At 36.7% G+C, this 25,643-nt stretch overlaps 2 protein-coding genes across 6 annotated transcripts in view; one reads left to right on the top strand and one right to left on the bottom strand.

Annotated features, from left to right (window-relative positions):
• Positions 1–25,643, bottom strand: part of aralar1 (calcium-binding mitochondrial carrier protein aralar1) — a 321,349-nt gene that overhangs the window by 161,962 nt on the left and 133,744 nt on the right. The window lies entirely within an intron of this gene.
• LOC145678817 (arylalkylamine N-acetyltransferase 1-like) overlaps positions 23,441–25,643 on the top strand; it is a 55,686-nt gene continuing 53,483 nt past the window's right edge. The window contains exon 1 of one of the 2 annotated variants that reach the window (XM_081749357.1): positions 23,441–23,591. In XM_081749357.1, coding sequence (XP_081605483.1) covers positions 23,486–23,591 — 106 coding nt within the window. In that variant the 5' untranslated portion in view covers positions 23,441–23,485. The remainder of the gene's footprint in view (positions 23,592–25,643) is intronic. The other variant, XM_081749358.1, reaches the window with a different exon arrangement.

Here is a 25,643-nt window from a genome sequence, read left to right as displayed (position 1 = left end):
CTTATGAACTTTGTCAAATTCGTGACTGATACAATCCCAGGACACGAACATCTGGCACCATGACAAGTTCTTGAATCTCCAATCGTTTACGCTGTATCAGTTCTGTGCTCCCCTGTTCCGCAACATGGTTCGATTTGCTTTCTACAAATCAGGATCCTGAATATCGAATCGGAAGCATTCTGAACACCCATTCAGTACTGTTTCGACACCCTTACCACGCTGAATTGTGTTATTACTCCGAGTCGATGGCCAGTGTACGATGTGCACATACTCCAGAAACTGCTTTTGTTTGGATCATTCGATCCTTTCCACTCTCCACATCAACTGTATGGCTTGAACATGCCATTTGAATCGCTATCTACCATTCCAAATACATAGCAGAGACGGAACAAACGCTTTCTTTCTTGTGTTTGCCATAGATCCCAATTTACCTTTGAAGTCCCATCACTTTTTCTCTATTGGCGGACTGCAGCTATTAACTTGGTAATTAACTAACTATTTGATGTTCTTTAAGGATATATAACTTATTGCGCAACTCGAGTCCAGATATAGTACCCTTTGCTTGTCAACGCTTTTAGATAAAGACCTTATAGACATCCTGTCATGTGGGCTGACTTTATGAAGTAACGTTTATTTAATTACAGTAATATAGAATTTCTCTTGTTTCGTAAAAGCCGTTAAAAACGAAACAAGAAGAATAAAATAAAAAGTGCTCCAAAAGCGTTTGAAAGTATTCCAAATGTGTCCTAAGTGTACTATATTGTAAAATAGTTCCCTTATAGCCCGTAATATTCCACATCGCCCCTCCCCCGTCTATATAATACCCGGTTATTGACTTGAAGTACCCCGCCTGGGAGAAATTTTACTGTAACTGTGTTTTTCTGGTATATATTTCATACTTTTTACTCACAATCTGGTACAAAAATAAAGTAATCTCAATTCATTGGGAAAAACAAAGAAAGAAAAAACTCAAATTTAAGAAGCCTTTTTTTTTTCTAAAGTGCTTTGCGTGATTCTACATTTTATGCCCAATTAAGAATGATAATTGAGAAGGCATTAGAAGAAGAATTGATTCAAGATTATGAAGGTTAAGTTCGCAATACTCTTAAAAGCTCATTCTATCCCCAGTAGACTTTCCGCTGTTGCATATGAAAAATGTATCGCGTACTTGGTTATGTAAAGTGCACCGAAAGAAACATTTCTCATTAAAGAAATCCAAAAAAGAAAAAAAATACTATCATTAAAAAAAAGGTAACAAAAATTAAAATTTTAAGCACCAAATCTCTTACTTAAGACAACAGAAGTTATTTTAAAACTTATCTCAAGTATGTGATATACATGGGTATTGAACTTTCCTTGGATAAGTATAAATATTTTTCCTGAAAAATATTTAACTCTTTCAAATGTTTTTTTTTTTTAAGAAACAGAATTCCTCTATAGGAATTGCTTACATCATACAACCCACATGAAAGAATCATGTGGAACCTGCCCCTGACCAAATCGACACAGTTAAAAAGATAAAAAGTTAAATAAAATTAGAAAGGGCTAAGTTCAATTCACTTTCTTTTTTGTGCCTGCCTCCCTTCTGATGGTGACGCCACTGCCTTAGATTGACGTCGCGTGTGATCCTTCTTCATATCCTTCATTGTGGTCGTTCCTTCTATTCTCCTTGTCCCGGTGGGTGCTATATCAGTGTAGAGTCCAAACGGTTGGTCCAATTCGGAAAATTCCAACATTTTAGATTGAAAACACATACTTTTTAATAACAATGCTCTCTTATTATTTTTTCATATCTTCAAAAAGATATTAAAACAAAAAGATCATACGCGAAGACGAAAAGGTTAGCGGAGGACCGTGGAGCATGGAAGCTTCTCAGCTGCGGCAAGTGACCTGCCAATAAAGGCAGAATACCTATGATGATGATCAATAGTTACCGAGATGCCCTATATAAATGGACTTATGGGACACCCATATTTTTAACATTTTATTGCTACAAGCTATGGGAAGAAAAAGGGATGCAACCTTACCTAATGTTCTAATTCTTGTACAGAAGGTAAGGGAAGAAACTTAAATAATGTGTTAATTTTTGTATAAGGTAAGGGGAAAAAACTCACCTAATATCCTACGTAATTCTTGTATAGAAGCTAAGAAAGGAGAGTTACCTAATGTTCGAATTATTGTATAGAAGCTACGGGAACAAAACTTACCTAATGTTCTAATTCTTGTACAGAAGGCAAGGGAAGAAACTTAAATAATGTGTTAATTTTTGTATAGAAGGTAAGGGGAAAAAACTTACCTAATATCCTACGTAATTCTTGTATAGAAGCTAAGAAAGGAAAGTTACCTAATGTTCGAATTATTGTATAGAAGCTACGGGAACAAAACTTACCTAATGTTCTAATTCTTGTACAGAAGGCAAGGGAAGAAACTTAAATAATGTGTTAATTTTTGTATAGAAGGTAAGGGGAAAAAACTTACCTAATATCCTACGTAATTCTTGTATAGAAGCTAAGAAAGGAAAGTTACCTAATGTTCGAATTATTGTATAGAAGCTACGGGAACAAAACTTACCTAATGTTCTAATTCTTGTACAGAAGGCAAGGGAAGAAACTTAAATAATGTGTTAATTTTTGTATAGAAGGTAAGGGGAAAAAACTTACCTAATATCCTACGTAATTCTTGTATAGAAGCTAAGAAAGGAAAGTTACCTAATGTTCGAATTATTGTATAGAAGCTACGGGAACAAAACTTACCTAATGTTCTAATTCTTGTACAGAAGGCAAGGGAAGAAACTTAAATAATGTGTTAATTTTTGTATAGAAGGTAAGGGGAAAAAACTTACCTAATATCCTACGTAATTCTTGTATAGAAGCTAAGAAAGGAAAGTTACCTAATGTTCGAATTATTGTATAGAAGCTACGGGAACAAAACTTACCTAATGTTCTAATTCTTGTACAGAAGGCAAGGGAAGAAACTTAAATAATGTGTTAATTTTTGTATAGAAGGTAAGGGGAAAAAACTTACCTAATATCCTACGTAATTCTTGTATAGAAGCTAAGAAAGGAAAGTTACCTAATGTTCGAATTATTGTATAGAAGCTACGGGAACAAAACTTACCTAATGTTCTAATTCTTGTACAGAAGGCAAGGGAAGAAACTTAAATAATGTGTTAATTTTTGTATAGAAGGTAAGGGGAAAAAACTTACCTAATATCCTACGTAATTCTTGTATAGAAGCTAAGAAAGGAAAGTTACCTAATGTTCGAATTATTGTATAGAAGCTACGGGAACAAAACTTACCTAATGTTCTAATTCTTGTACAGAAACCTTACTAAATGTAATTCTCACACATTAGGTAAGGTTGCATTCCTTAGTTTGTGCAATAACATTTTAATTTTTACCGACATGACTTTCGTCACGTGTTGCCACTAATTCAAGAGAAAAAGATAAAATTTTTATGCCCCATAATGATGTAATACCAAAATCAATACTAAAAGTTCGTTATATTAAAAGTTATGTTTGTGTAATCTGTCATAATTAACAAGAAGAAAAAGAAGTATTTCCCACTCTGTTTTACTTCAACATTCAAATCTAGATTTCCGCCTCAATTCACGTAAAGGTATCGCAGTCTTCCTTTTCGTGTAGGAATTTCAAGGCTTTCGAATCGATTTCCTTGTCTAAACTTATAATTTCGTGTTGTTTTCAAACAAAAGTTGCACGAAGGGTTGTACTACGTTTCATTTTTATAACGCGACGGTGGCTTATTATCCCTTAGAGGCAAATAGGCCTACAAACCACAAACACACTTTGATGTTCCAATCCTTTATCATTAGCCGTTGTGTATGTTGTACAGGGGCGGATCCAGGGGGTGGGTGCAATTGCCCCCCAGAAGAGAAAACTTTCTTATTTTATATATAGGGGAAACCGTCGTACCTTGAGAATAGTGCACATTGGAACACTTGTATATTTCTGAGCTCCTGTACTATCTCGTGGTGATTCAATAAACTATATGATGCTTTGACATTGTCAGACAGTGTCATCGTGGCTTTCATTGTGTTCACATGCGTGTGTGATTTACGAAAGTTAAATAAATTTTTTTCATAGATAAAACGAACTATTTACAAATTGAAATATTGTTTTCTAGCGCCATTACTGTGTTTTGCTTGGAACATTTGTAATAATCTATTATTTCAAGGGAATTAAATGAGTATTTTTGTCACTTGTTTTTCTACTCTGGGTGTAGCGTTGTTATTATGACGCCATTTTACAAATTGTCTACAGCCTCTTGTACCATGAAACAAAAACACATCTTGTACCTTGAAACATGTTCCAAGGTATATGAACTCATTGTCAATTGTGTTTTCGGACATTCTTTTGTTATCGTTACAGCAATCGAAAAGCCAAGAAGTAAGACAGGAAAGAAAAGGCCTGCCATTGACCATAACTCAGTGAAAGAACGCAATTAAAGCAGTCACTGCCGAGCCTGGGAAGGGTATTTCAATTCGTGAAGCTTGCAAAGTTTACCAAGTGTCATTAGCTACTTTATTCCGACATCTGAAGTCTTTTAGACAGTCAGGAAAAGAAACATTTGAGTATAGTGTGAAATATTATGTTTACATTGTGTTGAATGAGGAGGAAGAGGAGAGACTAACTAGTACATAACAACTGTGGCCAAGATGAATTACGGACTTACCAGAAAAAGGTGTTCGACAAGTTTCGTATCGATATGCTCACGCTAATAATAACACGTACCCAAATAGTTGGGATAATGAAGAAATCACTGGGAAGAAGTGGATGCAAAGGTTTATGAAGCGACACAGAATTAGCACTTAGAACACCAGAACCAAGTTTAGCGCGTGCGGTATCTTTCAATAAGAACACTGTAAACCATTTTTTGACCACCTAGAAGATATTCATAACCTCCATAGATAACAGACCATCGACAGAATTGTCATCCAAGTAACATAGATGAAAAGGCAACACTCCGGTGCAAATTTTGACTTCTGGTGAAGATTTGAACTTGCCTTCTGCATTAGTCCTTCTGGAGGAAGTACAACCATACCCGAAAACACAAACTCCGCAAAGTACAAAACGAGGAAGAACGGTTGATAGAAGTAGAATTGTAACAGACACACCTGAGAAGTAAGAATTGAAAAATAAAGAGCACAGACCCACACGAAAAGGAAAATCATAGGGAGGTTATTAGAGTTGAATTCATAGTTTTTTGGGGTAGCTGAGATGAATAGTGACAGTTTTAATCCAATTCAACTTCAAAGTCATACTCCACTCCCCTGGAAGAGGGCGAAATTTTAAAAGTAATCGAAAACGACAGATATTAGTGTTGAATTCATAGTTTTCGAGGTTACTGAGTTGAATGGTATCAGTTTTCATTATGTTCAAGTTCTTCCTCACCCCTTAGAGTGGGGTGGGAGAGGATTACTTTTCAAAAATAATCAAATAAGCTAGCTAATTAGTAATTACTGAAATTAAAGCGAATTAAACACATTAACATATTTTCTCACGCTTGCATGGGATTCTGTGGGTAAGTTTTAAATATTACTTTATTGTGGATCTTAAAAAAGAATTCCAAAGTTTTGCCCCCATAAATTCTGTCGCCCTCTGCTGGAGCACAGAATAGCACTTACCTAAATAAGGCCTGTTCATGAACTTTTCCATTATGACACTAGGAAGAGTACAGAACGTAGTATGGCTAATGAGACATTGAAGTTTAAACTTTAATTTCTATGTAACTAAAATATTGTAAGGATCCATACACCAACACGTACTATAAACCAAATGTTTTTACTATGAACACGTGTTTTTAGAACTTTATAAATAAACAGTGTCAGACGTCGGAAGAAACGCAATCAAGAAGAGACGAAGTGGACACGAAGAACCACGAAGTTAAACGACTACCCTCCAGAAGGATGGCTATAAAAGAGGATGATTAGGTCATCAAAGTATCAGTACTACTGCTGATCGCTCATCCACCAAAACCTCCCGAGGCCGCCATAGGCTATGGAGACTTCGTTTAATACCTACTCTCGGGGCTGCTCTGAGCTACGGAGTATAATCCTCTGAAACCTTCTCCCGAGGCCGCAATAGGCTATGGAGACTTCGTTTAATACCTACTCTCGGGGCTGCTATGAGCTACGGAATATAATTATCTAAAACCTTCTCCCGAGGCCGCAATAGGCTATGGAAACTTCGTTTAATACCTACTCTCGGGGCTGCTATGAGCTACGGAATATAATCCTCTGACACTTTCTCCCGAGGCTGCCATAGGCTACGGAGACTTCTTTTAATACCTACTCTCGGGGCTGCTATGAGCTACGGAGTATAACCGATCCTGCCTGAGGCCGCCTTGGGCTAAGACAAAATATCGTTTATTCTAGACGCGGACGCCACATTGTATGCCGACGGACTTCGCATTTATTCTACACTGCAAATATTTAAAGACTTAGAGAAAAGATTTACAAGAACTTTATAAAAGACATTTTAATAATAAAAGGTTGAAGAGTTAAAATTTCCGTGTATATTATTAACAATGAACAAAATATTTTTTAACCTCAAGGAAAATTCCTTGTCGATTTTCTCGGAAAGTGCGCATCAGAATTACCCTGCAGCATGTCATTTTGTTAAGGTTGGTATAGTGTATCAACTAGGGATGGCCAAATTTTTCCGGAATCCAGATTCCGGAAATTTTGTTTTCCGGAATCGGAAAATTTACTTTCCGGAATCCGGAAAAATTCCGGAATTCAGAAAAATTCCGGAATTCGGAAAAATTCCGGAATTCAGAAAAATTCCGGAATTCGGAAAAATTCCGGAATTCAGAAAAATTCCGGAATTCGGAAAAATTCCGGAATTCGGAAAAATTCCGGAATTCAGAAAAAATCCGGAATTCGGAAAAATTCCGGAATTCGGAAAAATTCCGGAATTCGGAAAAAATCCGGAATTCGGAAAAATTCCGGAATTCAGAAAAATTCCGGAATTCAGAAAAAATCCGGAATTCGGAAAAATTCCGGATTTCGGAAAAATTCCGACATTCGGAAAAAATCCGGAATTTAGAAAAAATCGGAATTTTTCCGAGATCCGGAATTTTTCCGATTTTACTTTCCGGATTCCGGAAAGTAAAAATTCTGGAATTGGCCATCCTTAGCTAGTAGCTGTTAAAAGAGAAACACAATAATGAATAGGCTATATATACTGTATTAATTTCTTGTAGTTGGATATGTCTTTATCATTTACGTAGGCAATTGCTACTGCAGTTATTTACTACTTTATGAGAAAGGTCTTATTTTCACACACAAAAAAGTCGCCGGTATGTCTCAAACATTATCGCGTTCCCACCTGCAGCTGCTCCAAAGCACTGCAAACTACTTTTTAACCAGACGAAAGGCAGTGAAGGAAAATAAATCTCAACAAATATTCTAATAACAGTCGCTTATTGTCAACATACCTACAGGGAGCGCAGAAAGTGTTCGTACACCGTGCATACTTTATATTGAAAACAGCTAGCATGAGAACGGGAGGTGGAAAATATATATATAACCAGAATTAAGACTACACATTCATACATTTTATTTCTATATACAAGAGAAAGGCCAAACAAACACAATCACTGTTTTGTTCAGAAGAAAAGAGAGAATTCCTTTTTTGTAAACGCAAAAAGTCACCGTACACTTATGCTTGAATTAATGCTTATAAAGTATATTACGTTATTTAATATTTTGTGAGATTACCCTGTGCGTTAATGATTGTCTGTAGTCTTCGTGGCATTGATTTCACCTGTAGTAGTTCGTAGTTCTGTAGCTTCGGGACTGATTATGTCCCATTCTTCTTGAATAGGTTTTCTTAGGCCTTCTTTAGTAGACAAGCTGTGCCTTCTGATTCTTGTCTCCAGAACAGATCATAGATGTTCTATGGGGTTCATGTCTGGGGATTGGGGAGGTGTGCGAAGCTGTTTCAAGGTATTATAGAGTCAGGGGCGGATCCAGAGGGGGGCGATCACCCCACCCCCCACAAGAGGAAACTCTTATTTTATATATAAATAAACCCATCCATAACAAGTTTGGAGCTCTTAAAAGTAGCAGTATAACCGCCGACCGCCCCCCCAGAAGTCCGTCCTGGATCCGCCCCTGGCAAACCTTGCAGACAGGCCTTGTTCAACAGTACAAACAATAATTGCGATGTATAATGTTTCTATCACTGTGCGAAACCATAAAAAAAAATAATAAAAATAATAATAATAATAAAAAAAAAAAAAAGAACTGAAAGACCAAGAGTGTTGAGTGAACAAGTTAAACGTTACATTATTAGGGAAAGAAAAAAGGTTCCAAAAAGTAGTGCTGTGCAATTGGCAACGGATCTGGAAACACGCGGTGGCGGAATATTTGCAGGGTATCATGGTCGGATAGCCAGGAAAATGTTCTGGGTGAACAAGACAAATCGTATAAAGAGACTAAAGTTTGAAAAAGAGTATAAAGATAAGGGATCAGGCTTCTTTCTGGAATAGGGCCATATTTTCGGACGAAAATTAATTTTATCGAGTCCAATGGGAGGCGTATGGTATGGCGCAAGGTGAATACAGAGATGAATCCTCAAAATCTCGTCCCTAAAGTAAGACATGGAGGAGGGTCTGTGCTCGTCTGGGGTTGTATGAGTGCCTCAGGAGTGGGTCGTCTCCACCTTATCGATGGAGTGATGATCCACAAAGTGTATATTAACATATTAAAGGAATATCTCCATACTAGTGCCAGAAGATGGTTCTTGAAAACAATTTATTGTTCAGCAAGACAACGACTCCAAACATACAGCGGAAAATACTCGGTTGTGGCTACTCTATACAGGGGCGGATCCAGGACGGACTTCTGGGGAAGGGGCGGTCGGCAGTAATACTGCTACTTTTAAGAGCTCCAAACTTGTTATGGATGGGTTTATTTATATATAAAATAAGAAAGTTTCCTCTTGTGGGGGGGGGCGATGGCCCCGATCGCCCCCCTCTGGATCTGCCCCTGAGGTTTGCTATCTTTCTCAAAGACTTACCCTTCTTATGCACTTTAATAATTACTTTTCTTGTCTCCTCATTTGTTTCTGTTCGGTTGCTTCCCATTTCGACAGCCCACCGTGCAGTTTTTTCACTCTTATTCACAACTAAACTCATTTTGTTACTCGTCATGCTATACAAAGGTGTATACTCAGGTGAATAGTGAACCCCAGTTGTGGTATCTTTGTTTCGTATTCGTACGTCAGGTGTACGATCACTTTTTGCGTCTACTCTATACATTTTCTACGGAATTTATTTACTTTCTGACCATTAAACTTGTCTTTGTGGTTCTTTATTGATATATTCATAAAGCTTAGTTTTCATTATTCATATTGTGCGTGTTATTACACTTCTTAAATTTTCTGTTTCTTTTTCGCAGGCATTCTCGTTTCAATAGCATAGGTGTACGAACACTTTCTGCGCTCAGTGTATGTACAGTAAATACAAATTTATAATTTTTGACTTTACGAAGTATACAATGTAATTGTTCAATAATTAACATAAGCAGGCATTCATTAATTTATATTAATATAATAGTTAACAAAACTAATAAGCGGGTGATTGATGACTCAGTGGTAGAGTTTTCATCTATGGTATTCTAACCCAGGACATGTGGGTTTTCGATGGCTAATTTTGTGTTCGAAAATTTTCCCGGTGGTACTCTTGGTTCCCTTTCTTATATTTGTTCCATCATCACTCATTAACGAACTTAGTTTATCAAAACTCTATAGCCATATATTCATTCTGTCCGTCAGTGAAACAAACAGTCTCAAGAACTATCTGATGGATTACCAATCAATTTTGGCCATGATGTACAGAGTCAATAGTTAAGAATCGAGTTCCCTGATGAATGTAATATTCAAACCGGAAGCGGTACAAATCAACCATTTCCGGTTTTAACGTTAATCATTATATAGTAAATACGGTAATAGATAGCGAGAAGCGGTTTCCAGTAATCGACATATATAACATTCATGTAGATAGAATGTTACCCAGTTTGTGTATCTGCTGAAAATAATGAGCTTAGGTATTTAGAGAGCATTTTCCGCTTTAGAAAATGTGTGCTTGGTAAAGAATGTAGAGAATTAGCTGAGTCAGGCACGTAGCTAGAATATGGTAATAGGAAGGGGGGGGGATCTGTCACGAAATACTGTGGTTATTTACCAGGGGTTCAATCATTCTAAACTATTTTATTGGCAACATATATTGGTTCGTTTAGCCAAGATTTCTAATGGGTGCATGATATGAAACACTGTGGTTACACACCAGAGGCTCAATCAATCTAAATATTTTACTGACAACATACCCATATTGATTGGTTAGGACAATAAAATGAGGATATATTAGTAAGTATTTTAATAAGAAGCTATGAAGAAATCTCGAGTAAAAGAATATAAAAAAAGTATTGAAAAAGATATCGTCTCCCGAGGTCATTCGAACGGTGTCGAGAATTTTGCGTATGGGAAATTTGCGCCCTACCTCAAGAACAGGGAAAATTGCGCCTGCGATGTACCTCCACCGGGAAGTTTGAGCCCTGCGAAATAAAAGAAACTATTGGAGCTTACGCATTTCCTCGGAGGGGCTGACATTACAGCATAAACAATCCTCCCCCCACAACCATGCCATTTGTCATTTATTTTCATTGTGGCTATATAAGGGAAGAATAAACTTCAATATAAGCCAAAAGAACACAACGGATCAACGCAATCACTGCTTCTTCCAGAGATGATTTTGGGGGAACACTGGCCTCCCCAGAGCTCTCAGAGTGCCCCCTCGGAGGAGACCAAAATAATACGTCTATAATATAATAATAAATAGAATAGTACCAACAGTGACCCCCCTCCGGAATACTAAATGTGCCCCCCGGAACATTTTTCCTGAAAGAACGACTGAACGCAATTGTGTGTTTGAAGTGTAATTCCAGCAAGTAAACACACTGTACATAGTTTTCTTGATAATATTACTGAACTGATTTTACATTCACTTTACATTTTCTTTTCTATATTTTGTGTCCTGAAAAGCCAAACAACTCGCAAGGATTGTGAACAGAGATATCTGGGTAGAGCCAAACAGCCTTTTGTAGATTAAATTATACTCTTTGATTATATTAATAAATAATTATATATCAGTCATTTATACTTTTATTGTAAATATTGTAGTATAATGAAAAATTGTATTTGTATGGATTGCCCTTTAGTGAACTAAAATTGTATTTTTTTCGTTTGTTCGGAATATTATAACGGATGGAGTAACTCACTGAGACGATGAGAGGCAAGCCTAGTTCAAGTGCGAGTGGAAGTTACTTTACACAATACAATAATAAGTTGAATTGTAGGGCGCTAACATCCCAGTGCAAATATATAGCCGGCGCATTTTCCCCTCTTTTTGGGGTAGAGCGCAAACATCCCAGTGCAAATATATTGCGAGCGCATTTTTTCCTATTTTTGTGGTAGGGCGCAAAATTCTCGCATTCAAGGAAAATATAATGTCCGTGAAGTTGACAAGCCACTTATGTCAGACTCCAATTTCGACTTTAAACGTCGCTAGTGCTACGTTAGTGTTCGATAGTGACGCAAATCGTTAGTACTCCAACTGCATGCCAACACGCCCACTTCTAAGAATCATCTCAAAAATGAGGTTAACCGTTAGAGCAAGTAAGTGCTCATTGGTGCCATTAACATTAACGTTAAAGCCTCCATCGTACGGCCCTTTGAGTAATAATAACACCACGTTTTTTGCTAGTCTCAATGCGTCCCTATATTCTCGCGAACATTCTGACGTGCCCAAGTTAGTTACTTTTTCTTTTGGGGGAGGGGGGACTATTGTTTATCTGTTATTGTTTATTGTTTATTGCTAGTCTGCAGAGTAGTCCTTACATTAATATGCCATTGTCCTTGATAATCATTGCGTATTTACAAGCAATTTGTTATTACTGTTAGAAGATATCAAAAAACAACAGATAAAATCTACTACTTAACGGTTCATATTTTTCTTTTACAGTACATAAACGATTAATAATAATAATAATAATAATAATAATAAGACTATTCCAGCATAAAAGTTATCAATTGCATCACACTGGCAACAAGCGACGCATATTTTAACTTCATAAAAATCGTTTCTCACGATTTTCTGGAAAACTACGTATGATAACATCTTCATTATGTCAAGTTGTTTATCTCAGTGTGATATATGTCTTACCTCTGGACAATATCACAGTAAAACAAAAATTAAATATTAGGAGTACATCGTACTTTTGGACTACATCTCATTAACCATGGGAAGATTGAGTAGTGTATACTTTAGGATGTAAGTTTCAGCTTAACTTGCATCATACATTCTTAGGATTACAAAAAGGAAATTTGTTCGTTTGCATTTGAACAATATTCTTAGGATTACAAAAAGAAAAAATAATTTTTCCGAATTCCGGAATTTTTCCGAATTCCGGATTTTTTCTGAATTCCGGATTTTTTCCGAATTCCGGATTTTTTCCGAAATCCGGATTTTTTCCGAAATCCGGAATTTTTCCGAATTCCGGAATTTTTCCGAATTCCGGATTTTTTCTGAATTCCGGAATTTTTCCGAAATCCGGAATTTTTCCGAATTCCGGAATTTTTCAGAAATCCGGAATTTTTCCGAATTCCGGAATTTTTCTGAATTCCGGATTTTTCCGAATTCCGGAATTTTTCCGAAATCCGGAATTTTTCCGAATTCCGGAATTTTCCGATTTTACTTTCCGGATTCCGGAAAGTAAAAATTCCGGAATTGGCCATCCCTAGTATCAACTGATATCTGACTGTATTTTAGTAATATAGCAATGTTCTGTAGGTAGGTAGAGAGTGAGTGAGTGAGTGTGTGTGTGTGTGTGTGTGTGTGTGTGTGTGTGTGTGTGTGTGTGTGTGTGTGTGTGTGTGTGTGTGTGTGTGTGTGTAAAAATGTAATTATAAACACTGTAATCAGATCGTGTCTTCTAACAGTCAGACACTCCTAGCAGTAATAGTTAGAAATATGTATGACAAAAAACGAAACAAACCACTTGGAGGAACAGCCCATTTTGTGAGCCTAAGCTTGCTCCAGCGCCATCTGCTAACGACCAGCTGAACTATGTCTAGCCTAGCGGCGATCCCGTGGTCAACGCGCTGCGAAGCCATGTCTCTTAACAGACGCATCAGGAAGTTTCTAGACATAGTGGCCCTCACGTCGTTTTCACGTGACTCCCCAGTTTGCCTCACGACACTGGATGGACGCCGAAAATTGGGAAGACCGGCCAGGGAATCGAATCCGGGACCACGCGAACGTGAGTATGATGCTCTAAACCCAGTGGTTCTCAAGTGATGTGTCGCGACACACTGGTGTGTCACGCAGTTTCCTAAGGTGTGTCGCGAAATTTTAAAATTTAAAAATCATGAAAAATTTAATAATAATTAGTTAAAATCGAGACAGACTGTACCAGTCAGCACTTCCAGCGGTAACAATAATGCTCAGTGCTATATAGAGTCATTATAAAAACTAACTGCTTTCCCTATTATGATATATTATTATTATTATTATTTATAATAAAAATAACAAGTGTGTCACGATGTCCTGGACGCTCAGTAAAGTGTGCCGTCAGTCAGATAAGGTTGAGAACCATTGCTCAAACCATTAGACTAGTGTCCCGATATATAATTATTTAACTACAAAAAAAGTTACTGCTTCGGTTTCAATAAAATATTTACTGATTTTTTTCATTGACTTTTTTATTCCTGCATCCCCCCCCCCGAAACTGTTACAATGTCTATTCGGTACTGAAATTACTCATACGCTGTACTTTGGTATATTTCCTATTCCATGTGATTTTTTAAACTTAACCTTGCTGGAAAGATATGAATATAAACTAACAGAGACACGATGACAAATTAAAAACAAGCGGAGCGGAACACAGGGGGTGACGGTGACCCAAACTCAAGAAAAATTTAAACATTAACTCGGACGATATCGTTAAAACAGAATAATATTGCACACCTTTATTTATGCAAAAAGCAAGAATTATCCATGAAAAAGAAAAATGACTCTCTAAAGCTTGTTGTTCTTCAAAGTACAAAGTAAAAAAAAATATATATATATTTCACGCTTTTGTATAGTTACTGAAAGCGAAAACAACCAGAAGTTCCTTTTATTTGCGAACTCTGTGCTTTTAAAGCTGATAATGCAGCTCTTTCCACATTTAAATAATGAAAAAACGAACATAACCGAGTATATAGTTACAAAGGAATGAAAAAAGGATAATTGAAAAAAACAGTGACAAAGTATCCACAACAAAACTAAATAAGCTTGATTTTTATTTATTTTTTTAACCCTGTGTGTTATTTGAGATAAGAGTTAAATCGATTTTACGCTTACTAGAATCGAGAAAAAAATCACATCTGGTAACAAATCAATGTTGGCAGTTCCCTTGTTTCAAAAAATCGCTTTTATGTATCGCCGGCATCATATATAGTAGTGATAGGCAAACTACGGGGGAAAGGTGGCTCAGTGGCATAGCACTTACCTCTAGTGCGTGGGGTTCCTGGTTCGACCCCGATTAAGTAAGTTTGTGGTGGATAAATTCGTGTCCGTGAGTTTTCTCGGGGTACTTCCATCTCCTTCCACATTCTCGTTTCACCGAACCTTCCATTATGATTCACTTGCCTTAATAATCCGTCTCCCTTAGCCTAACGGGCATAATCGAGGCATTTTATTTTCTTCTATGACGATCAACATTAAAACAAGACATAGCTGATTTCCACCACATCCAGTTTCGACGGAGACCTAATAAGGACACGAAACTCCTGGGACGCTGAATCGATTACAGAAAACAGCTTCTCAGTATATCTTACCGTTTGGTAGGGTTGGCAAAACCCATGGTTTTTATTTAAAAAAAAAAAAAAAAAAAACGGCTTTTTGTTTAAACACAGTTTTTTTTGGTTTAAACCAGGTTTTTTTGGGTTTTAAAAATTTATTTTATGTATTTATATCACATATGGACAGTCTCTGAGTTTTACGTCCCTCGCTTATGCCGGCTAGGTTGAACGAGACGCCGATGATGAGAGGTAAGTGAAATGGTGGAATGAAGAAAGTGGGAGAAAACGGGAGAACCCCGAGAAAACCCACGCACAATGTTTATCCATCACAAAGTTCACTTGGCGCGAGCTGGGATCGAATCAGGGACCCCATGCACCAGAGGTGAACGCTCAACTACTGAGCCACCGCGGCCCCGAAATCATAAAACAAACATTCATAAACACCACTTTGAGTAATGAATGGGGAATTTAGATCTGAATATAATACAAATAATATACGGGAGTGAAATGTGGTAACCCACAAATGTGTGTTCATCAAGATTTTACGAACACTTACACCTTTACGAACATTTTTCGTTTCTCTGTTTAAACCAGTTACTTTTTTTTTTTTTTTTTGAAAAAACAAGCTGGTTTAAATCAAGGTTTAAACCAGCCAACCCTGCCGTTTGGAAATCAATATTAGACCAGAAGTATTTGCAAAATTCAACCACATCCGGTTTGTGTAGAATATTGCTAGTGGTAATGGTACGGTCTCTTGAGACGTTGAATCGATTCCCAAAACACACCTGTCGCTATCTGTCACAGTTTTTCTTCAATAGAATTGAATTTTGAAACCGGAAGTGGTTGATTTTTTATAACTTCCGGCTAGAATAGAGGGTATGTAACCTATTCTCAATATGCCGAATTCACTGCAAATATCGCTCCTCACATCATTTAGCGATTTTGCTCTACATAAATCGGTATTGTAACCATAAGTATTAATACATTTCACAACTTCCGGTTTCGATGGTGCGTTATGGGTGTTGATTATATTCTCTCTCTTAAAACGCTAAACCGATTGCTAAGAATACATGTTACCGTTTATGTTCTATGGGGAAAAACGCTGAAACCGGAAGTATATTTTTCTACCACTTCCGGTTTGAATAAAGGTTAAATGAGGAGACTGAATATATTCTTGGGACGTTGAATTGATTGTAGAAAACCACTTTTCAATATTATTTACCATTATGTTCTATATAAATCACTATTGAAACAGGAAGTACTAGTAAATTTCAACCACTTCCGGTCTCGATAGTGTGTTCCGGATGGTGATATGTTCTCTTGAGGCGTTGAATCTTGAGACGTAACCAAAAAAAAAAAAAAAAAAAAAACACTTGTCGCTCTCTATTAGCGTTCTTTTAAGGTGAAAGACGTTGAAATAGAAAATAGCTAATTTCAACCCCTTCCAGGGTAAGATAGAACTTATTGCTTGGACGCTGAAACTGTTGCCAAAACCGCTTCTCAATATATCTTACCATTTTTGCTAATATCTGTCGATAGACAGACGAAAATTTGAAAGACTAAAAATAGAATACGAGAAGTAGTGATTTAATTTATACCGTGCTGTAGGCAACAAAGGGCTTCGGAGGTTTAACCCAAAGGCGGATCCAGGCGGGGGGGGGGCGATTGCCCCCCAGAAGAAGAAGCTTTCTTATTTTATATATATAAATACAACCCATCCCAAAGTTTGGAGCCCTTAAAAGTAGCAGTATGACAACCCACCGCCCCCTCAGAAGTCGGTCCTCGATCCGGCCCTGGTTTAACCTCACCTCCCCTTTTAAACAAGTTATGATGGAAAATTAGACTTTTATTATATTATGATATGGTATAAAGGATATGGATTTTAGTGCTTGAACATTTTCCCCTTTGATGAAATTCTACAAATGCACGTGATTGATATAAAATTCAAAGCGTGAGCACTCATTTTAAAAAGTCGATCCTATTATTATCCTCAGCATTTCAAAGATAAAGAGTGTTCCGTTATTTTAATTTGTGATATTCTCTTACTTTCACTTTGTAGTACCACTTGCTTTTTAAATCAAATATATATATATATATATATATATATATATATATATATATATATATATATATATATATATCTTTTCTTATTTTTAAAATAAAATTTGAAAGTTACATCATGGCCAGATGTCGCACATAGCATAATTTTCCTTCTGGAAAATGTGCTTGATACCTCAATATTTTCTGTACGTTCTAACGCGACAATAAAGAAACACTAATACTATCTGTCGATTACGTTCTGAACTACTACAATGAGAGCCTAACGGAGTACAAGGGCGCCGATCCTGGAGGAGCCGGGGAGCCCGGGCCCTCCAAAGCTCATGTGGGTCTCCCTGCATACTTATGAATATGTATGTTTATATGTATTTTTCTTGTTATATGTATTTTTTATGAATGCCCCCCCCCCAAAGTTACAGAGAAATCGGCGCTCTTGACGGAGCGTCGTTTTACACTTTTTTAAATGTACAAATGAACTCTTTCGGCAATAAATAAATAAACAGAACCCACACTCCTTTAATTGGAAAGGAATCAGAGCAGGGTATGCATGAACACTTTAGCTCCTGGATTTACGTACCTATCCAAATTCCAGCTCTCTATCAGTTTATTAGTGTACAAAGAACTTTTTAAATATTTTATTTTAAGATGAATACATTTATTGTTACTGTTAGCTGCAATTTTTATGCTATTACTTCAAACAGGATTTTTCACTTGTTAAAAAAAAAATGTAGAAGAGGTGCGAAACTTCTTTATTACTATCGTTATTACTATCGAAAAATCTAGAATGTTCGCTATTTGTTCTTTATCTATGTATATGCCTCCATGTATTATCATAGAAAAATAAAACCTTAACAAAATATTCATCTGTGTTTGTCAGCCACGCTGGATCTTGGACAGACTCCTTCGAAGGTGCAGTAAAAGATTCTGTTTTCTCTTTTACTGAGCTTTTGCAGCATTGATGCCTGTGCAACTTCGGGGGGAACGAACGACCCTTCGCCCTTCCTGGATTCGCTGAATCGATTTAAAAAAAACAGTTTTTTGCTATCTATTACCGTTTTTGTTCTGATATTATCCACAGATACACGGTAAATGTTATGTCCATATAACAAATTTCATGTCTTTAACGTTCAAGGATATGGAGAAATAGATATTTTAATACAATAATTCTCAACCCGATTCCTCTGTTCCCCATCCAATTTCCTAAACTTTCTTCTTTAGTGGTACTTTATGTCACAAATCCTATGCCCTGTCCAAATTTCAAGTTTCTAGCCTAAGCGGCTTTGCCTGGGGGTGTCAGTCATTCAGGACTTCTTTTATAAGAGAAATTATTTCTTTAAATGTTTATTGAAGTTTTTAGCAGCGAAACTATATGAGACGTGGACCTTAAGTTTAAGCTGTAATCTGAATCACTGTAATGCATTCAATGCTCTCCCATTAGAAAATGAACTCGGAAACCATATGTACCGTGTCCTGCGAAAACGAACTAAGCGCCACTTTCATACTTTTAAGAAAATTACGTATAAAGGTTGATGTCCAGCATAATGTAGCCGTAATCAAAAGTGAATTTTTTTTTTTTTTTTTTTGAAAGGTGTTGGTTTTTCTCTCTTTTCGATTGTGCAAAACGTTCTAATGCTTATCAGGAACCAATAGTCACATTTACGTGGATTTTCAAAGTTTGGCGCTTAGTTCGTTTTTGCATAACATGGTACATATATCAAAAGCGTGTCCCCTAGAAACTAGTCCATTGGGAAGGGCTATTAATTAATGAATGACGAAGAAATAAGAAAGCATGAAGAAACAGGAAAACTCATACTCCGAGGATACAATATACTTCACACATACTCTTATTGTATCAAATTACGCCTACACTATTTCAACAAGAGATAAACACACAATCAAACCACTGAACTACGATGGTACAGACAGATAATAAATACAAAAAAATAAAGAGAGTGTAACACTATGAAAGAACCTTGAGAAAAAAAAAACGCACTGCGACCTGATCATTTTCTGGATATTGTGCCAACCAAAACAGTGAAAAAGTAATTATTAGAACAGGTAGTTAGTATGCAGAATGTATGAATGTAGAGTTCATTTAATTCATTAAACGTTAGTTCCCCATGTGAGCATCGGCTCTGTATTAGATAATCGATGGGAATATTTACTATCTCTTGAATGAAATAAGTTCCGTTCTTCCATGAAAAACAGTAGGTGCCAACATCAATCACTTACGATTTAGGATTTAGATTTCTGGGTTGCCGGCATCTATGGTCATTGGCCATTTAACCCGTCACGTATAAGGAATGACGTCTCTCGACGAGCACACTATTCGGAGAAAGGAAAGGAAGAAAGGATTGGGGAAGGAAAGAAGCGGCCTGGGACCTATAAGTTAGGTATCACCCCGGCATTTTCCTGGTTGCAATGAGATAAACCTCATTCAGAATGGCTGGCCTGAAAAAAACTTTTTACAGTTTTTCGACCGAGTGCCCCGACCGGGAATCGAACCCGAGACCGCTCGCACCGAAGGCGAGAGCGTCAGCGATTACGCTACGCGAGGCCACGTTAGCCCCTTGAGCACGTGAGCTCATGGAAAGTTACAGTGCAGATCTCTTCCCCGTTTTCACATAACTTTGTTTCTCGATGGATTATGCAGTCCATTTAGAAATTATACATAGGACAAGAGGTTATAATGGGATCTAAACACCTCGAGGCACATATCCCAAACGGTAATCGAACCCAAGATTACGCACATTAGCCATCTGACCATAAGAGGATGGATGGGATAGACAAGAATTTTAGGAATGATCTAAGCAATGGATCAAAAGATTGAGATCTTGCACAATAATTTGAATTTGGATCAGATGCCACAAAATTTTTGAACGGCCCCTAAATCGAGTTTTCGTATTTTCTACGGAATAAGCACATTATACTGAATTCAGTGATAGTTTGGATTTGGCTAGACTGTATGTAGTTCTCCTGATATAAGGCCTACAAGAAAATTTTTGATTGAAATATATGGGATCTTTTGATCCAAAGAAAAAGAAAAACAGAAAGAAAAAGAAGTCTTTGGTATGAAGAAATGTGTATTCTGTAAATCGATGCAAGAAAGAAAGGAGTTATCCAATATTGTTCAGTGTAAATGCAAATACATCAACAAGAGGAAAATAAGATGAAAAATACATCAATAATAATAGGAAGAGGAGGAGGGGAAAAAAGGAACAGAAGGTCTGCATATATAAGTATGGAGGAGCAAAACTAGCTGAGCGAAACGAGACTCAATGAAATATTTCTAAAAAGGTGAAGAACACATTAACGTAATTAAATAAAGTGGAATATAACTGGTAAGGATTCCTCAAGCACCAAAAAATATTATGTACGAAATGTCAAAGAAGGGAAGCAGGAAAAACTATGATTTCAGTTGGTGAGTTGAGTTGAGTTGAGTTTGAAATGAAATTTTTAAGTTTTACGTCCCACGTTTATGCCGGTTAGGCTAAAGGAGACGAAGATGGGAAACGAATGAAAATGGTGGAATGAAGAAAGTGGGAGGAAACGGGAAAACTCCGAGAAAACCCACGAGCACGGTGTTTGTCCACCACAAAGTCCACACGACAAGAGCTGTCATCTAACCAGGGACCACAAGCACCAGAGGTGAACGCGCTACCACTGAAACACGGCGCCCCCGGAGTTGATTTTGAGTTTAACGTCCCTTTCAGCAGAGACAGGACTTACTGATTAACGTGGAATCCAAACCACATGAGCTCCCGCCGGGAGATTTCAGTTCGTATACAGTATTTTAGTGGTAACCTATGACAAAAAAGAAAGATTAATTACATTCACTCATTGGAGGGACGAGCATCAAGGTACAATTCATGGCAAATAATCCAGTGATAACACATCATCTGACCAGAAGCTGCACTTGGAAGACTGCTTCATAATATTTCAGTGATTATTGATATAGACGTATGTGTTTGTAATTATTTTGGATACATGCGCTATTGTTATTTCTTTACGGCGTTTTTCGTCGAGGAAGGCAATGTTAGATGTTCAAGTCCTCTCCATCAAGCAAATATTACGTTTGGCATGTCATTTACCTACACCTGAAAAGCTACCACGTACCACAGTCCTCAGCTGACCTCTCCATCTTAATATAATACTTACCCTACTCATAAATACCATCCATTAATTTTAACGCACTTCACCGCTCCCTATTTTTCCTTCCATCGTACCTTTTATTACTGCCGCTCCTCCCCGCAAGAGCCTGGGCACAATTCCCTAAAAATTTACCACTTTTCTACCCAATTTATCATTCTGCATCCCAAATCTACCTTTCTAACCCCAAAATTTACCAGTTCCAGTTTGAATGTAACATTTTCAATGAAATATTATCCCCTCTAAGTATTGCATATGACGCTACCTGTACCCTAAACCTGCCTCTGGTTGAAGTTCTTTTCAGCCAATTTTCCAATCAGTTTCTCTTTCTCTTCTTAACTATATGTAAAATCGTTCTTCTGTCTCCTACTACTCCTAATACTTCCTTATTAGTGTTTTCCGTTCGACTCAGATGATTTTCACCATCTTCCTTCACACCCACATTTCGAATAACGAAATCATTTCTTTATTCATTGCGATTCACGGAAACAGTGGATGTATATATTTAAACCGCAAAATAGAACTGGTCAACATTCTCAAGTCAGAAGCTGCACCGTTAATTTTGACCATAGTTTTCAGAGGGAAATACCTAAATATGCCTCGTGATTCTATTTTTTTTTTAAGTGTCTACAGTACTACAATAAAAAAAATGCATCAAAATGTTGCGATCTTGGCCAATAATTAGTTTTTGGGTCAGGGACCACAAAATTTTTTAACGGACCCTAAATTAATTTTTCGTATTTTCTACGGAATAAGCACATTATAGTTAAGTGATAGTTTGGGTTTAGCTACACTATATGTAGTTTTCCAGATATACAGTAAATTTTTGACTGAAATATACTGGTTCTTTTGTTTTAAAAAAAAAGGCGATTAAGCAATCTATCTATTAAAATGCTACAATAGCAATTAAAAGCGCCTGAGCTCCAACCTATAACTTTGGCTTTCAAATCTTCCATTTACGGTTATGTGTGATTTCACGTTTAACAGAGGCAAACATTTTAAGTATTTGTACTTTAAATAGTCTAAATTAGTTAACTATATCTTTTTCATAAAGTTTATGATATAAAGTTATTGTTCAAAGCCTTTGTATTTTAATAAGCCTTCTCTAAAATCAATGCATGTGAACTGTGCTTCCATCTCCCGAGTTCTTTTAAACTATGTTTATATGTTTGTGGTCAATCTTTCGACAATGAGATCTCGGAAACTATAGGCTCTAGAAAGATGATGTTTTCACTGATCGATTGGAAATTTTGCGTAGATTGTCCAATTCTAATTGAATATTTTTTTAAAAAAAAACATGGCCATTATTTCTTTATTACATTTTTTTAGGGTACGCTGGAAGCGTTGAAATAAAAAAAAAACTAAAGCATCATATCCTATGCGTTATACATTCCAACACCACAATGTTGTATATTGGGGTTGTATATGTCCCAGGTGTTTGCTCCATGGCCAAATAATAGTGAAAAAGGAAGGATAACCATTTCTCGAGTCTTAAGATAAATCTTTATTTTTTTAGTGTTTTGCCCAATGAACACCATATATAACTGACATTATAATTAATTGTATATGTAATGTATTTGCTTATTACATACTGCATGCAAGAAGAAAGAAAACACTGGTCGTACATGAATTAAAAACTCCAACTGGAAGTAGGCTCAAATCTTGCAAACGGTGCGAGATAATGAGAAAAAATAATCGAAAAAATCTCCCCTTTATGATACCCCTTGCCGATTTTTTAAAAAAAAAATCAAGACGTCTTTCACTTGTGTCTGTAAAGGGACATGTACATATGTTATGAGGAATGAGAAGGAGATTTATGCTCATATGCGAAAGATGCGCTGTGTAGAGAGCGCAGGTTCAGCTAGTTTAATGTAAAATTTTTATCTTCCGTTGACAATTGCTTTAAAAAACGTCAAAAATAAAAATCCAGTTGGTAATTATATTATGGCAAAATCCATGCATTTGCATATTGTAACGATCATATGGCAGTGATTCCCTTCCTTGTCTTCTCTCCTGAAATAAGTTTTTAGCGAGTACTAACCGTCTGACTACCCTTTAACAGAACGAGGAAATGGAGCTGAAACGCATTACAGAAAATTAAATCCTCTTTCTTTTAGAATCCATCTTTGTTGAGGAAGGAAGAGGAGCAGGGGATACCTCAAGACCAACTCCGCTATTTTATTTCCTCACCATTGCACCGGTTTTCTAAAGATTCCGTACTATCCCCCTCTCGCGTAAAGGTGGCGGGATCACAATTTCGAAAAATAATCAATAGAATTCAAGAAAAATCCGCGCACCTGGCAACGCCGTGGTATAAAACGTCAGGAGGGCGTGTGTTTGATTCTGAGCGCATGTGCTAACTGGAGCCCAGGACATCAGCGTCCGTACAGCTCCTCGTGTGGGTCCGCAGTATGTATTCTGTGTCGACGCGTCTCGACGCAATCCGACAGCGACAGATGGATTCTAGCTTGGATTCTCTTTACCGTCTCTTCTCGTGCTGCTGGTACGCCTGGCAAGGTAAACAAGCTTCCTTTTCTTTCTTCTTTTTCTTCTAGTCAGGTTTTATAGATACACTGTGATGACGTGGCTCGATAATCAAATGTTTTAAAGTATAGAATATTCAAAATAGCCAAATGCGCTTATTTTCTATTATAAAGTGTTTGTTTATTTCTTTGTTCAAAATCTCTTTTCAAGACCATGACTAAATGAGATACTGAGGGACTCTCTCGTGGCTAAAGTGGTTTGGGGTTCTAGTCCTTGGCGCGGGAATTAGGGTTCAATTCCCGGTACAGTTATGCAGAAGAATCTGCTGTTAACTTGTAAATCTGATTTCATTTGTCTAGGGGAAAAAACACATTACACTCCGAATTGGCAAGCACGCAGAGAGTTTCTCATAGTGGAAAGTGCCATGGGAAATGTCAGTTAATGTGATTTTATATTTTATGTACGATTCACATCCCTCGTTTATGCCCTTTCGGCTAAAGAACAAGAGTGATTAATATATAAAATGATAGTTTTGGTGGAATGAGAATGTGGGGAAAAGAGGAGGTCCTTGAGAGAACCCACATGGCCCGAGACGTTCTCTATCATAACTCTCATGGCCTGGAACTGAACCATGCAACATTCGCACAACAGGTGAGCACTCTATCACTGAGCCACCATTCCTCCCCAATCTATTGAGTTATCAAACTTGGTATAAAAATGTGTAACCAATCGAAATGAAACAGAACAGACTGTGTTTATAATTGTATCAAGTCAGATTAGGTAACGCCAAAATATATTTTCAACATACCATAATAGACATAATGCTATGAAGGGAATTTCATTAGAAGTGAACATATCTTAACGGATTATTAAACTTGAAAAAAAAAAAAAAAAACATTAAATATAGATCTACATTTCAGTAGAATGCTAATCGCATCGTCTTCCACCGAGAATCGAATCTGTGCAGAACGCTATTATTTGTTATTGCAGAAAATACAATGACATATTATGTTACTAACAGTTAGTGCAGAAAAACTACCAAATTTCTATAATAACCTATAGAATATTGAGAATTACTATTATGGTGGACATTTCCAAAAAAGCCCTTTGAAATGATGCCAGCAGAATTTGCAACAAAACGAGAGAAAATTATTGGTTTCTATAATTAGCACCAAATAAAATTATTTTTTATTTCGTAAAAACATTATTACACAATACGACCTTGAAATGGGATATTTACAATATATCATAAAGCACACGCCATGTCCAGGAGGGGTATATAAGATATTACACTTTACCTCTTAGTTGCAGAATTCTTATGTTTATACCGAGCGGCATTTGAAGTCATATTAAAATCTCACTAATAAAAGTACTTGTTCCTTAGACAATAAATTGTTCTTTTCTTTTTTTTCTGGATACTCCCTCCTTTGATTTATATGCCGCTTCATCCATACTTCTATAGGATAACGTAAAATCTAAATCTATTGACTGTAAAAGAAAGCCTTAACTCAGTGCCTGATAATTTCGCACTCCCCATTTATTATTATTATTATTATTATTATTATTATTATTATTATTATTATTATTATTATTATTATTATTATTATTATTATTATTATACTGGTTTAAAACGTTTTATCATCTGAAGGTCGTTCTTGCAAGTGCAGATTATTGGGATAATTTTGTTCACCAGAAAACTTCCAGGACCAGGTTTCCAGAACTAGGCATGTTTTGCGTTTATCTATTCCAATTGTGTCACAGTGCTTTTAGGAGCAATGGCTGTAGCTGAAATAATTATTGATATCATTAAAACTTTTCAGACATTTGAGTATCTCTCTTGATTTCATTTGCCAAGTCTTATTGTTATCATATTATCTCTCACACTACCTGATTCCAAAACTGTGTTCCATTAAAGAGCATTCACTAAGTATATCAAACAGTGATTTTAAGCGTGGCTACATGAATCGGGAAACTTAACGCTTAAATTGGCATCTCAACAACTATTTAAGAATTTTATCCTAGGTTTAGTACCTTCAAGAGGGATCAAACCCGAGACCATCCACAAGAAAACGCTTGCAGTAGCCA

The sequence above is a fragment of the Thermobia domestica genome, chromosome 2, assembly GCF_964235325.1.
Source record: "Thermobia domestica chromosome 2, izTheDome1.hap1.1, whole genome shotgun sequence".
Taxonomy (NCBI): domain Eukaryota; kingdom Metazoa; phylum Arthropoda; class Insecta; order Zygentoma; family Lepismatidae; genus Thermobia; species Thermobia domestica.
The sequence above is the reverse complement of the archived record's forward strand: the minus strand, read 5'-3'. Positions and strand labels throughout refer to the sequence as shown.